The following is a 15,220-nucleotide window of genomic DNA, read 5'->3' as shown; positions in this document are numbered from 1 at the left end:
TGGGGGAGGTCCAGGTTGGATATCAGGAAAAACTATTTCACTAGGAGGGTGGTGAAACACTGGAATGCGTTACCTAGGGAGGTGGTGGAGTCTCCTTCCTTGGAGGTTTTTAAGGCCCGGCTTGACAAAGCCCTGGCTGGGATGATTTAGCTGGGAATTGGTCCTGCTTTGAGCAGGGGGTTGGACTAGATGACCTCTTGAGGTTCCTTCCAACTCTGATATTCTATGATTCTATGATTCTAGAATTCCAGTAGTGTCTTTTGTCAATGCATGTTTCTGGTTTAACCTGATACCATTAGAACTGTGATTACTTCCTGATCTTTGATCTTTTCTAGTGTTAATGAACTACATGATCCAACATACCAGTTCAGGGTTGACACAGGTAATTTTCAGGTAAGTTTGAATCAAACTTTTTTGACACTTCGGTATGGATTTTGTATGTCTACTCAGGTAAGACTGGGGAAGAGGTGTGTGAAGAGATCTGGCAGGTATTTAGTATTACATTATATTATATATTCTTCAGGCTGAAATGTAATTATTTTCTTTGCTGTAAAACTTTAAAGAACACCTAGTGCTGAATGGAAGATCTGAAGACTGAACAATTTTCCTTAAAATAGTGAAAATATATTTTTAGATTTTTTGTTTGGCTAATGCAAATGTCTTTAAAATGGACTTGTATGTTTATAGAAAGATGCTCCCTCCATTGCATATTCTGTACTGGAAACATGGAATGTTTCCTTTTGGATGAAGAGGCATGTGTCTATAGGCCTACTGCACTATTAAGAAAGAAGGCCATAGTGTGAATGTTAAGCTGTCACCACAGGGAAGACCATTTGGAACTGTTTGCAATTGAGTAGTTTCTGGTTAGAAATCACCCAGGGCATCTTGGATCTCATCAGAAATATAGTCATTACCTTTCAGTGAGCCAAAAATGAGCTCCTTGTTAGGCCTCCTAGTTCTCCACCACCTTCTATTCTCAGAACATTTGGCTTTCTCAGTAAATCTCCATTTTCCCTTCTGTAGGAGAAATCAGTTCTGTACAGCCTCCTGTTGCTTCTCAGAGCTGTGTGGCCATTTTTAGAAAACTTCTGAGATTTGAACTATTTCAACTGAAAGAAGTGGCCTTTGAAACACCCTCTCCACTGCACTACATCCCAAAATTGACAAAACCACCACAGCCACTTCTGCTACAGACAAGGGAGTATCATGCTTCCTTCCTCCAGCCTAATTGCCCTGAACAAATGGATCATGCTTTTGGAGATGGTGGTTTCTGTCTCTGGGATGGATTTGAAGGAAGAAAGAATAGGATAAATCTTGTTCAGTAAAACTAGATAATAGTTTTTTCTATTGCAGGGAATGAAAATCTTCTTCCTTGTGGTGGCAACTGTATATATCTTGTACCTTTTGTTCCTGATAGTGAGGGCGTGTTCAGAGCTTCGCAACATGCCTTATGTTGGTAAGCAGTACTTTCTTCGTGTTTCCTTCAAATGGGTTTTCCCCAAGGATGGCTAGATATTTGGGGCAAGGGGTGAAAGCTCTCAAATAACTGACAATTTTTCTTAATCCTTCCAGATCTCAGGTTAAAATTCTTGACTGCATTGACCTTTGTAGTTCTTGTCATTAGGTAAGACTTGTTTAAAGTACATATTCTCTGCATTGTAATATTTATAGCTTTGTAAAACTTTCTTAAAGAAAAACGGTTCTTGGCAATCAAGTTATTAGTAAAATAGTGCACCCTCAGAGCAGGTTATCCATTCACAACTTTCTCTGGGTTCATTCTTAAAAATGCCACTGCATCCAAACTACATTTTAAAATCTTGCACGCTACTGGCACTCACCAAATAATAAATTCCACCACTCAGTTCCATAATCAATAGATCTTGGTGTCCTTATTTTTCGAAAAAATTCCTACTGATATCCCACTACAGCAGTGCTGTGGATCTTGGGAAGTGCATGGCCCTCTGTTTATAAAAAAAATAAAGAGCCTTTTTTAAAAGCAAATGCACTGACTCAGCTAGTACTGTGATGCACTGTTGCTGTCCAGGCAGACTGTCGAGACAGATTTCATAATTTGTTTCTCAGAACGGTAGAGCTCAAGAAGCTCGTGAGATGGTCACAAGGCTTTCATACTTTTTCTTTTGAAAGTCTGCCATTAAATTCTGTCTTTAGCCCAGGAAAGCCAGTGGGGCACCAACAATGCCTGTTTTTAAGGGATGCAGAGAGTTTAGTTAACCTAGACTCTGGGGCAAATGGCCTCTATAAGAGGGGAAGGAGAAAGGGAAAGAACATTGATAACCCAAAATGAAGACATCCCACTCTGATCTGTTTAATGTCTTGAATCAACGAGACCAAGATGAGATTGGTGAACTGGCAGTGAAGCTCTTGGGTAAGTAGAATGATGAGTGACTAAAAACCTGCTCTGTATGCCTGCATTAAAAAAATACAATTGCACCGATCATCTGGGAAAGTTGAGCAGTCTGTAAACGCTCAAACTTCTGCTGTGATTTGTGGAGTCCCACACCTGACTCTCCATGACATGAAAATGGTTTGCCTTTTGGAAAAAATGTAGATTGACTTATGTTGCTCTTTTATGGCAGCCTTAAAATGTTGCAAAAGGGGAATGTGTATAAGAACTGTAAACATATGGGATTGTTCCATTCAGCTAATGGGGTTGATGGTGTCATTATGAACGGTGTTTGAAAGCAAGGAGCTATTACTCTAAACTTAAGTGGTATATCTAGAATATTCTTATCAGAGGGAAAACTGTTTCCGTCTAGAACAGACTAAGCAAATGTGGTTTACAGCATCAACAGTTAAGAGGAGACTGAACCTGTTTTGGGACAGATTTGGTGTTAGACCTTGGAAAGAGATGGTATCCACTCTGATTAAATCTGAGGCAGCCAAGGGCTAAATATAGGTCACCGATTTCTATACTATTGCTTGTGGCTGCATTTATTTTCATCCTGGAGATGCAGCCCTCAGCGGTGAGAAGACCTGGTATGCGTCAGTCTGTGAGGGTCATCAGAACAAGAGGGAGCATTTCATGTTGGGACTTGTAATATCCATGAGGCACACCTCCATATTAAAATGGGGGCAGCTGCAATCTACTTCACTCTTATGTAAATTAGGTAAAACCTTTTGGGTCCTGGCAAGCTGCCAATGCAGCCCACATTGTGGTTGCCCCTGTAAATCAATTTTTTCTAAAGTGGTATTGTGGTCGCTGCCTATAACCAGGAGTGGTTTGCTAATCTGCCCTCTGGTGAGCACCTCTTGCTCTGTAACCTCCTTTCGTGAGGTATTTAGAGTGAACTGTCCACTACTACCACCATCACATTGATCAGACTGTAGTTATGGACATGTATCTACCAGAGAGAAGTCCACCCTGCAGAGTTATCTGCAAGGCAGCATTCACCTTCTGTGGAGTTTCATGTGCTGAACTGTTGTGGTCAAAGACACCCACGCAGTGATTTTAGTTCAATGATTCAAGCCTGAGGCCAGTTTATTGACATACATACCAGTGCACTGGGGTGCAGTCCGAAGACTAACACACCGAGGACCGCTCGCAGGCGGGGTTTTTATTTCATTAAACCACAAGCAAAGTACAAACAATACATCATGAGTTAAGAAATTGGGGTTGGGGTCAGCCCCCCCCCTCCTCCACCCGGTACCCTCCTCATTATTTCCCATGAGCTGGGTGTTTATTTGGGTAGTAGGGCGCTTGGTGGTTTTCCCCAGGGGTGGTACCTGGCACCAGTTTGGGTACCTTTCTCGGCAAGGCACATGTTATTTTCCGGGGCTTTTCGGTTAAGGGGGTTTTATCAGGGGACGCTAAAAGAAGATCTATGATTAGCTAATTTTGCAGATAGCTGGAATTGGAAAACTTTGCAGATAGCTGCAACTGCAAGAATGAATAGCTCTTTGCAAAGGCAATTTCTTAACGTAAGCGGATATTCTATTTTTCCAGCGGTTTCATAAACTTGCGGTTATTATATTGCTAAAGCAGTTTCTGTTGTAACCTTTAGCATTGTTCTGTGTTTTTCTTCCCCCCCGCCCCCTCCTCTGGCCATTACCCTTGACCGAGTTTGGCAGAGAACCGTGTTGTTCAGTCTTGCACAGACTTAGGCCTGTACTGCTCTGTGTAAGGGCAGTCAGCATAACAGATCTCTGTTGGAGGGTTTATTTTGGGGCCTTCAGATTCACAGCTTTGGCTACTAAAAGAAGGCCCCCCTGTTCTATTTCCCCACAGAACATAAGAACGGCCATACTGCGTCAGACCAAAGGTCCACCTAGCCCAATATCCTGTCTTCTGACAGTAGCCAATGCCAGGTGCCCCAGAGGGAATGAACAGGTAATCATCAAATGATCCATTCCCTGTAACTCATTCCCAGCTTCTTGCAAACAGAAGCTAGGGACACCATCCCTGCCCATCCTGGCTAATAACCATTGATGGACCTATCCTCCATGAATTTATCTAGTTCTTTTTTGAACCCTGTTATAGTCTTGGCCTTCACAACATCCTCAGGCAAAGAGTTCCACAGGTTGATTGTGCGTTGTGTGAAGAAATACTTCCTTTTGTTTGTTTTAAACCTGCTGCCTATTAATTTCATTTGGTGACCCCTACTTCTTGTGTTTATAAGGAGGAGTAAATAACACTTACTTATTTACTTTCTTCACACCAGTCATGATTTTATAGACCTCTATCATATCCCCACTTAGTCATCTCTTTTCCAAGCTGAAAAGTCCCAGTTTTATTAATCTCTCCTCATACAGAAGCTATTCCATATCCCTAATCATTTTTGTTGCCCTTTTCTGAACCTTTTCCAATTCCGAGATATCTTTCTGAGATGGGGTAACCACATCTGTTCGCAGTATTCAAGATGTGGGCGTACCATGGATTTATATAGAGGCAATATGGTATTTTCTGTCTTATCTATCCCTTTCTTAATGATTCCCAACATTCTGTTCACTTTTTTGACTGCCGCTGCAAATTAAGTGAGTGTTTTCAGAGAATTATCCACAATGAATTCAAGGTAGCTTTCTTGAGTGGTAACGGCTTATTTAGACCCCATCATTTTATATGTATAGTTGGGATCCTGACAGAATGTGAAATCAAAGATTGGGGTGAGTTGTCAATGTTGTTTTTCTAAACTAGGTTCTAATACACACCTTCCATCACTGTAGGGTCAAATCATTGCTGACTTTTGTGGATTGTGCTTTATGGGAAACCCAGGAAAAAATAAGTTAAATTTTCCCATCCTTCGACTGACTGACTTCTAATTCAGAATGTTTTTTGAAATTAAGAGTGTGAAATCAAGTGTCTCTTGGAATAAACAGCTGAATAGATTTGTCACATTAGTCTAAGACAAGGTGCTATTTTTTCTTATAACTCTGTTCTTACCCCTTCCCCATTACTCACCTCATCAAATGTTGTTACAGTTCAGTGCATATAGCCACAGTGTCTGTCTTGTCTCCCACAGCATTGTTATACTTTATCTACGCTTTGGAGCACGAGTTCTACAGGACAACTTTGTAGCTGAGCTTTCAACTCATTATCAGAATTATATCCTTCCATTGTGGCTTCCAGTCATTTAGGAATATTGGTAACTTGTTTCAGTTAAGTGAATGTACAGAGACGATGGCTCAGCAGTTGTCTTTCACCACTAGATCACCAGTTCAAATCCAACCCGGGTTGGTAGTGACTGCAAATTGTTATTTTCTGATGGTTATTCATGATGGCTGCCAAATTAATGTGTTGGTTTCAATCCAACTCTCTGAACAGCTGTCCACGTCACAAAATCCACAGCCATAATTGGCACTCTGGAATGTGCACGAAGACAGGACAAGTTTCTTTCCCATATATGTGTAGTAGGTTATCCCTTCAGAGCAGGGCCGAGTCATGTTGGAAGGACACTGGGGGGTAATTTACATGGATGCTGCCTATGCTGACCATATTCTGTAGCTAGCCGATGTCTGCAAATTGGCATAGTTATTAAATTCACTTAAAAGTATGATGGGCTGCGTAATTGGAGGAGGTAGGAAGTAGTTCTGCAAACTGCCATCTTACATTTTCCAGTTCAGGGCTGAGTTTCCAATACAGAAGGAAAATATTATTGCAGGATCATGGTACAATTGAAGAGTGTTCATGCATATCTTGCTACAGTTCAATCTTGTCTATGCTGGCAATTTTGGGGAAATCTCCATTTGTTGTGGTACAGCTCCTCTGGTGTAGTGACAGCTGGAGTATTATGAAAGACTTGTCACTAGCATGTTTACTACCATGTTGTTTAGACCCATTCAGTGCAGGTCTAGATAACCGAGAGAGGGCATATGGGAGTAAGGTTGGGTGGGGAAGGTGGAAGCAAAGCTAGTCTACTCTAGAGTTTCCACCAGTGGGAGATATTCCCAAAACTGCTGGTTTAGAAACAGCATTTGCACAGTACTAATTTGATAGTCAAGCAGTTGGCTCCATCTCATTCATTATAAAGTACAGTTTTTTTAGATACATTAAATTTTACAGATGGGGAAGCCAATTTTCCAGATGTTGCCAGCTGGTGTCTGTGTTGGAGCCAGGATTAGACTTGTATTTCTGATCTGCAACTCAAACCACTGGAGTACAGTTCTCTCTAGATTCTGAAACTGGCTGTGTGACCGGAAGTGCCCAATATCCTCTAGAAAATGACTGCTGAACTTTTCTATAACTAGTGGAAACTAAAATAGAGAGCTTTAATGGGGTACCTTAAAAACAAGGGGAACAGCCCCACCATGTCATAGTGTTCTATCTGATTGCAGTCACTCCTCCCTCCCACCCAGTTAACTTAATCTAAGACAATGCCAAACTAAACATCAGTGTCCCAAAACTTTTTTAACAGTACACAGTTAATACTCTTCATACTTTGGAAGTGCTGGGCAAAAGTCATCAAGCTTTCCCAAAAATGTTGTTGCGGGGAGAATCCTGCCTAATGTTTGGTTTATTCAAAATTAATATGTACTTAGCTGTACTGTGTAATATCCTTGACTATTATTACCAGCAGAATTCTTATCATTCTATGGTTTACTCAACTTCTATCTCTACACCTTAGCCTTTGTGTATTCCCCATCAAAGAATGCACTGTATGGTAAGTGACCTACTGTAAAATTTTCCAGATTGCTGCTGAGATCTGGCATGCCTATAGAGGTCATCAAATCTTCACATGTTGGCTATTTCATTAGCACTTCATTTTGTTCTGTGTATATGAGCAGCTTATGGTGGCTTCAAATAGCCAGTAACAATAGAAACATGCATTGATCTAATCCATGAAAATTTTACATTTATTGTATGTGCCTCTTAATATTGTGTAGCTTTAGGACACTCAATAATAAATATGGCTACTGGATGTCTTCTGCTTTAACCATTGAATGTAAGTATGCTGGGCAGCTAGCATGTACTACATACATGGGGAGGGCCTTATTTATTGGGGCAGAGCAGTTTCTCACTAAACTGATTTTGGAACTAAGGTGAATGGAGCTGCTTCAGGAATCCCATACTTCCATTATAGGAGATGCAACTAGCTAGCTGGCTGGCTGGGAACAAATATTTACATCTGTTCCTGGGTTAGAAGAATTCAAAAGCATGCAGAAGGTATTGGATCTTGTGGCAAACCATTAGGGGCTAGATTTCACTCTGTAACTCTACTGACTTCAGTGGAATTGTCAACTTACACCAGGGATATACTTAGCCCCAAGACTTCACAGGCCTATGCCAGGCAACCTGGAGAGGTGGTATTGTAGACAGCCAATGGAAAGAGTGTGTGCATCCTTCCATTCCAGCATGAAGTTACAGCAGTACCTTCCTCCTCCCTGTGTGAAAGTGAAAAATATATGCCCTAAGTTATAACACCTGAGATAGGCATTAATGACCAAACAATTATTAGATTTCATTACTTTTGGAACTTTAGTCATAAATAAGGGAAAGGGACTGAAATGTTATATAAAATCTGCTTATACTTCTCAACCAGATTCTTTATTGACTAATGTGTTCTAAAATATCAGGTATAAGTAATGTGGGCAGGTGAAATTGTACCTGGGAAGAAATAATGATGCTAATAATAATAGAGAATATCCATCTCCTGGAGTTTTTAGACAAGGGTGTCAACTTCAGCTGTTATGAATGCTGACATACTGTGAGATGGGGGTTGAAGAGTTTAAATCACAGATTCCAATCCCTTCCTTGCCAGGGTAAAACTCCAGGCTGAATCCCAGTTATAACTTCCTTGGAAACTACAAAGTCTCTCCCTTCAGTTCTGGATAAAAGTCTAATCTAAAAGTTTGAAGTCAGGAATGCAATTTTCTGGTTAAATAAAACCATATCTATATTTTCCAGAGTCACAGTTGAAAGACAATCCTGCCTTTTCTATGCTGAATGATTCAGATGATGATGTGATTTATGGGTAAGTAACACAATTGTGAAAAATCTATTGGTGATTCAGGGGGTGTGGAGTTGCTGTATTTAATATAAAAAGTTTAAGGACCTGGTGGGTTGTTCTTAGTGAAAATCCAAACCTGCTGACTACAGAATGGAAGACAACTGTAGCTTGAGTCTTCTATTTTGGGGCACTTTACTCCAAAATATGATTGTAATGAGGTTTCACACTATCTTGGTTTCTTTTTTTCCTGTTGAAAAAGGGACTGCCATGACACTGATACTAAAAGATACATTCCCTACTTGTAGGTGTGAGAGCAATGGCAGGCTGCAGTGAGAGGGAGTATGTGGGTGGCAGGGTTTGGGAAGAGAATACCCTGGCAGAAGGGACTAGATGGGAAACGAGTGCTGGAGTCAGGTTGGCAGGATGCAGTTTGCAGTAGGAGGGAATAGATTGAGAGCTGGGCCATACTTAAAATGGCCACTGCTGTAGGGCAGGACAATTGCTATTTTAGATACCTAATATTCATTAAAAATATTAATAATCGAATCCAATGCAATTGCCTGAGTTCAGATTCTGAACTCAACAGTAGTATTAGTATTTACATAGCATCTAGAGGCCCAGCCAGGGCCCCGTTGTGCTTGATGCTGGACAAACACTCAGTAAAAACAGTTCCTACCCTTGAGGGCTTACGGACTTTGTAAAAAAAGGAAAAAAAAAAAAGCCACACAACAGGTAGGTGAAAGAGTTAGAACATGTTTCGCATAGATTAGTTATGTGTAGCTTGTAGGGATAGCTTTTTTGTCTTTGCTTTTGTGTGTGTTTTAGTTTTGATCAGTAGCAGCAGTCCCAGCTTGCCTCCTGATTAGCTGTTGTCCGCAGTCCCATGGGTGTCACAGTAAAGACAAGTCTACACTTACAGCGGCATGTAAAGTAACACATTGCACACCCAGCTAGCACAGCTATAAGTAGCGGTGTAGATGGTGAGATGTGGCTTATGCAAGTAGAATGCCATACATGCCTGAACCCCTAGGAGGTATGTACCCTGTACGGCTCTCTACATGCCCAAGCAGCACTTTCCATGTCTACACTTCTATTTTTAGCGCTGTCCCACTGCCTCCCTGCATTACGCACTGCAGTGACGAAGCCTGTCTTTCACTCTGGCATGTAGCTCCATCGGTTGTGCCTGTATTCTACATGCTGCTGCAAGTGTAGACAAGGCATAGAAGCAAACCTTGAGGAAGAATTTGGAGATTAGGATTATGTATTGCTCACGTCTTTTAACTGAAATGCATTCTTTTGGATTAGTGAATCCTTGTGAATGATGACGGCCCAAATTATTGTAGAACTGGTTTAGTACCTTTTCTCTGTTTACATGAAACTAAGTAGCTGGCCATTGGGTTCAGGATGTTTACAAATATCTGTTTGTTAACAGGAGTGACTATGAAGAAATGCCACTTCAGAATGGTCAAGCCATTAGAGCCAAGTACAAGGAGGAATCAGACAGTGATTGAGTTCACGTGGAGGAGACTTGCTTATGAGAATGAAAGTGATCTTGAGGTTTTTCCTAGATGACCACTTCCTTGGCTTTCTTATAAATCTGCTTTCAACTGAACACTATCTCCCAAGGAAGGACTTCCTATTTATTTCTGTTTACAGAGTTAAAACAAAACTGAAGGAAAAATGGAAATGCTTGAAAAGTTTGTGGTGGAGGCTTCTAAGAAACCAAATTCTCTCTTTACACTAGGTTTAGAAAATGTCACATACAGGATTTCTGTGGAGAACAGACTGCTAAAACAATGAGGCTTTCAGAGTCTGGTTCCAACTAAGTGTGTCACTGAGTATATGCTGATTTAAAATTGCTTCCTTGCTGTCTGTTTTTAAAGGATTATGTACAGCACATCATCTTCACTCCTGATGCAGCTTGTGTTAGCTATTGTGTACAGTGTCCACTGGTGATAAAGTGCCTCTCTTTCTTCTTCCCTTCCTCACCCTGCCCATCTGAGTTGGAGGTACGAAATGGCAGGTATTTCCACTGATTTCTGAGAAACCACAAGCTTTATTGCTTCTGCTTCAAGGGGGAAGCATTCACAGTTCAGTGGTCAGCTCTGTAATTGACTGGAGTTCATAAAATGGAAGTTTGCCAAATATCTACAGTTATGACTGTGAGACAGATATAAATGTTCAAGTTCTGTTGAGGCCAAAATTTATAAACAGAATAATATATTATAAACAGCAGTGCAAAATAATTTGCAAGGGTTTCTCTTAGAATGATCAAAACAAAATAAGACAAAAATAAGTTAGAACGTCTAGTTTAAATATTTTAAACTGTTGCAAACCTTGGTGGGAAATCCATCTGTGTTGGGGGCAGAGGAGTTGAGAAAATTGTTACATTTCCTACAATGGGTACAATATACAACTTAATATTTTTAACACAAACATTCTTTTAATTGCAAGATCCTTTCCTAAATTAGGATTTTTCATGCAGTCTTCTCATAGCTGTTTTAAAAAAAAAGTAGTTTATAAGGACAATCACTTTTGATGACATGTTGAACAAATATACAAAAGTGTGTTCTTCAGCATGTTCTGTAGATAGCTCAACCTCTTCATCTTTAGACACACCTAAATAGCTATACTTAAAATGCCTGCTGCTTACAAGTATCTTTTTGACTGTCCCTTTTCAGGCTATGCTAGAACAGCGTGCTACAGAACTTCAGAGTATTTATTAGAATATTGCTCATCATGATATTTAAATGTGTATTTCAATTTCCCTACCACAGTATAGCTTTTTTTTTAAAGGGAGGCTGTCAATTTCTATTAACTTTTTTTAAAGTTTAGTATTTTCAGGTATGCCACCTATCCCTGGAGTCTTTCTGTGGTTTCACAATCACCATTTTCTTACTGTTTCTCTTCCCTGTTGCTGTATGAAATACCCAAACTAACAAATGGGGAAACTGACAGCATATAGAGAACAAACAGTGATTTTGATCTATATGCAAAGACCTGTCTACATTAGGGAATTGAACTGGTTTAATCATAAAAGTTCACTGTGTCCACAATGAACATGCTGAATTGCATTGGGAACCATTGCAGGTTTGTCTTGCATTCACATTAGAACTGTTCTAAACCACTTCATCTGCAATAACCTCTGGGTATCTGTTTCATGGTTCAGGAGCAATGCATTCTGGGAGACTTGACCAGGGTGCTATGGGAGGACTAGTTGAACTACTACAGCTAGTCTGTATTCTCAAAGGCATTTAAAATGGTTCTGACAAAACAGCATTTAGTTCTGCTGAAAGCAAGTGGAATACAAAATATATTTAGCATGCTTGTGTAAACCATTTTGTGGCTATGAAATGTAACATACTAGGAAGTTGAAAAGATATCTAGCACAGTAAATGTCTCTTGTGTAGACCAAAGCCAAGAGAAGGCCAAACTACTGTCATGTGCACAAAGTAAAGAAATAGAACAAATAGATTCTCCCCCCCCACAAATCCTCCGCCCAGCATGGTAGGTGTTACTCGTAACAATATTTGGAAAAATTCTGAGAGAGTTAAATTGTCTTTGTAAACTGCAGTAGTTGTTGCACCTTTAACAACTCCTTTTAGCTAACTTAGCCTTTTTTTAATACACGGTTGTGTTTTAGATGCTTTTTTAATCCAACGGAAAAACAGACTGGCTTCTCTTTTTCTAAAACAAGAAAGCAAGAATAATCCAGGTTTTGCTTGTACTTGAGTTTGACTTTGTAAAGTCAAGCTCAGGATCCAATCACTGACATTGCCTATACACCCAAAATTTCCATGGACTTTCATGGGAGTCGGGGGTGGGAGGCGGCAACACAAGGATCAGGCCTTTATGTTTATGCAGATTTTTACTTGTGCATTCAAAGCTTTTTGGCACTTTAATACTATTTTATTCCTCTTATAAGTCATTTTTTGATTTGCTAAAATATTTTTCCATGTAGGATATTTGAGTTTTACTAATGCTGCTTACTATAATCCAGGATGCTTGTGATATAATATATTAAGTCTGACTTTATTAAATGTTTTTTTTATTCCATTAACTAAAGAAAACATTTTTTAAAAATTCAACTTCAAGAAATCATGATATTTAGAATTTGAGAAATTTTCCTAGGCTGGTTTGTCCCTTTATTATTCTTTGTTTTGTTATTACATTGCTCGTTAGAGGAACAAAAATAGGAATAGGATGGGGAAATGTGCACTTTAAAAAACAAAGTTATTTATCTTGTTAATGAATTATTTTGTAGAAATCCTGCATTGAACTGCCTTTCCCCATGCATAGAGCCCTGCACAGATACAAAATTTATATCGGCATCCAAGCTGCAAAAATGATCTGTGGATATCCACACCCGCAGATATAAAGCGGATATCTGCAGGGTTTTAGAAAGAAAATTTGGATCCGCATCCATCCACGATCTGCAAAAAATCATCCACAGATGTAGATAGCTGCAGATATAAAGCAATATCTGTGGCTTTGCTGGGCTGTACTCCTGCATACTGTATTTTATACTCAAAAAATGTTACATTGTAACTTAGCAAGTTTGGCTAAAGCTGCACAGCATTAAATTCACTACCTACCTAGTAAATAGGCAGAAGCAGTAAAGCTGTCTCCCTGGCAAGAGATCACACATTTCATGCCTTGTGGCGATGAATATTGAAAACTGCACAAAGATACAATTTGGAACCAAAGATTACTCTGAGGAATTCTCTTGTGGCAACAAGATGGATTGTAAATATTTTGTGGGGAGTTGTATTCATGTGTCTCTACGCAGTGTGTTGTGCTATTTGACCCAAGAATTAAATGAAAGGTGCCTATGTAAGAAATTCACTTGGCTAGCTGTGTATTTTCCATATGGCCAGCGGAAAAGTCAATAAGGGAAGTATATTTTGTAAAGCTGAATTTTTTTTTTTTCTTCCCAGGAACCCTAGTTAAGTCAAAGTGCACTTCTGCTGGGCTGTTAAAACACAACTAATAAAAACAGTGGGGTGGATTTCCCTCTCTCCCCCATTTCAGGCGTTCATGTAATAATTCCAAATTAAACCTTTTCAAGAATGATGATTAGAACATAGGAAAATTAATCATGTATACAAAATACGTCCACAATGTACTGGGTTATGGCAAAAATGAGATACTTCCTCTTTTACAATACTGAGGATTTTTTACTTGCAAAAATCTTTCTTGTGCGCTATGTGGAAGCCAAATGCCACTGGCCCTGGTGTTACCTGCTCAATTTAGGGCACTGTGTCTATACCCTATGGAGGCTCAAGGTGTGACCAAGTCAGTTTAGGCACCCCCATCCTTTCCCTTCCGAGGGCTCAGGGTGTAAGGCACCTATCCTTACCCATAGGGCTCAGGAAGAAACCAGGTCAATTTAAGTAAGAGCCCTTTCCCTGGGGGTTAAGGGCTCTATGGGTCTGTGGAACTTTTTCCCAGTGAAAGAGCCTTACACAGTTGTGCGCTAAACATCTATTTATTAGCAACATGCACAGAATACATATACCAAGCAAATCTCTTATGCTCACCACTCCTCCTATACAGACAAATTTCACCCAATGACCAGTTAAGATTCATTCATTTGTGGGGTCCCTGTGATGCCTCTGCATATCAGGGTTGTACAGAAGGGTCAGAGTTCCAGCAGCTTGATGTTGAACTGCAGTCTGGAAATGGTTCCCAAAGAGTATTGCTTTTCATTTATATTATATAGGTAAAACTAGATCCCTCCTTCAAATGTACTAAAGCTATCACATTATCCCACACTCCTAAACAACAACCATTTTAACCAGTTACGCACTGGCATCTGTGTGTCCTCCTTGATGCCCAAGTTCTTTACATTTTATCTTTCGTACCCAAATTGTGATCATCTCTATATGTGCAGATAGTCAGTGCTTATCTTACCATTTGTTGAGTCTCTTTCTGTATCCTCCCTAATTTCCCAGCATCTTTACAACTTGGTTGTAACCAAGTGGTTATAACTGTTAGGGACATTCCTAAGATGGAGGTGCTTTAGCAGCAGCAGAACATTCCTTTTTTTTCAAGTTTAGTGGTGAACACCCTGAGTTTCACCCAAGGCAGGTCTAATATGTGGGGGTGTTGATCAGGTCTCAGGCCTACACTGGTGATTCAGGTATTGTTAGGTCCTGAACTCTCATGCAGAGTTTTGCTGTTGTATTGGCTTTAAGACATCATCAGTGTTAAGGCTGCCTGGGAAACTAATATCCTGTTCTCTATGGCCAAGGAGGGGAAGTATAACCCAGAGGAATACATTAGGGAAGAGAAATCTTTGTTAAACTGGATTTTCATTCTTAACCAAAGGTAGCAGAGAGCATGAACTGCTTTGGGAAGATTGTTTTGAAATGTAAGGATTCTTGACTTGATAGCTTTCTTTGATCCCAAAGGCAATTATTGTAAGCCTGCTTCTTCCCTTTTTGCCATATGTCCTGACTGTGCCAGTAACTGCTATACACTACACAAAACCCTCATGCTATTGTAAAACATTTTTTAAAGTTTGTAAATATATGTAAAATGAAGCAAAACTATGGTATACCAAAATGGTATAGAATGTGTAAGAAATATTCTGTTAATGAGAAGCTGTAAATATGGTGCTGCTTTGAGAAGGTATGCATTAGTATTGTGTTTTAGGGGAACTGGTTAATAAGTCATTTATTTACACTGGAAATCTTTCTGGTATAGAATACACAGCAAACCTGATTGTTTACCTTCAGCAAAAATTGGGTGCTGATACATGGAAGACTTCATGTGCATTAAATATGTTAATAAATAGTTTTCATACTGTATCTTTA

The 15,220-nt window shown here is 39.7% G+C and overlaps 1 protein-coding gene across 3 annotated transcripts in view; it reads left to right on the top strand.

The window, feature by feature from the left end:
* TMEM181 (transmembrane protein 181) overlaps nt 1-15,220 on the top strand; it is a 65,081-nt gene extending 49,861 nt beyond the window's left edge. For 2 of the 3 annotated variants that reach the window (XM_034765307.1, XM_034765309.1), the window contains exons 11-17: nt 336-393; nt 1,354-1,456; nt 1,573-1,624; nt 5,478-5,560; nt 7,026-7,115; nt 8,360-8,426; nt 9,835-15,220. In XM_034765307.1, the coding sequence (XP_034621198.1) occupies nt 336-393; nt 1,354-1,456; nt 1,573-1,624; nt 5,478-5,560; nt 7,026-7,115; nt 8,360-8,426; nt 9,835-9,913 (532 nt within the window). In that variant the 3' untranslated portion in view covers nt 9,914-15,220. The remainder of the gene's footprint in view (nt 1-335; nt 394-1,353; nt 1,457-1,572; nt 1,625-5,477; nt 5,561-7,025; nt 7,116-8,359; nt 8,427-9,834) is intronic. The other variant, XR_004645085.1, reaches the window with a different exon arrangement.

Source organism: Trachemys scripta, chromosome 3 (genome assembly GCF_013100865.1).
Source record: "Trachemys scripta elegans isolate TJP31775 chromosome 3, CAS_Tse_1.0, whole genome shotgun sequence".
Taxonomy (NCBI): domain Eukaryota; kingdom Metazoa; phylum Chordata; order Testudines; family Emydidae; genus Trachemys; species Trachemys scripta.
This window is presented reverse-complemented; position numbering and strand designations above follow the sequence as displayed.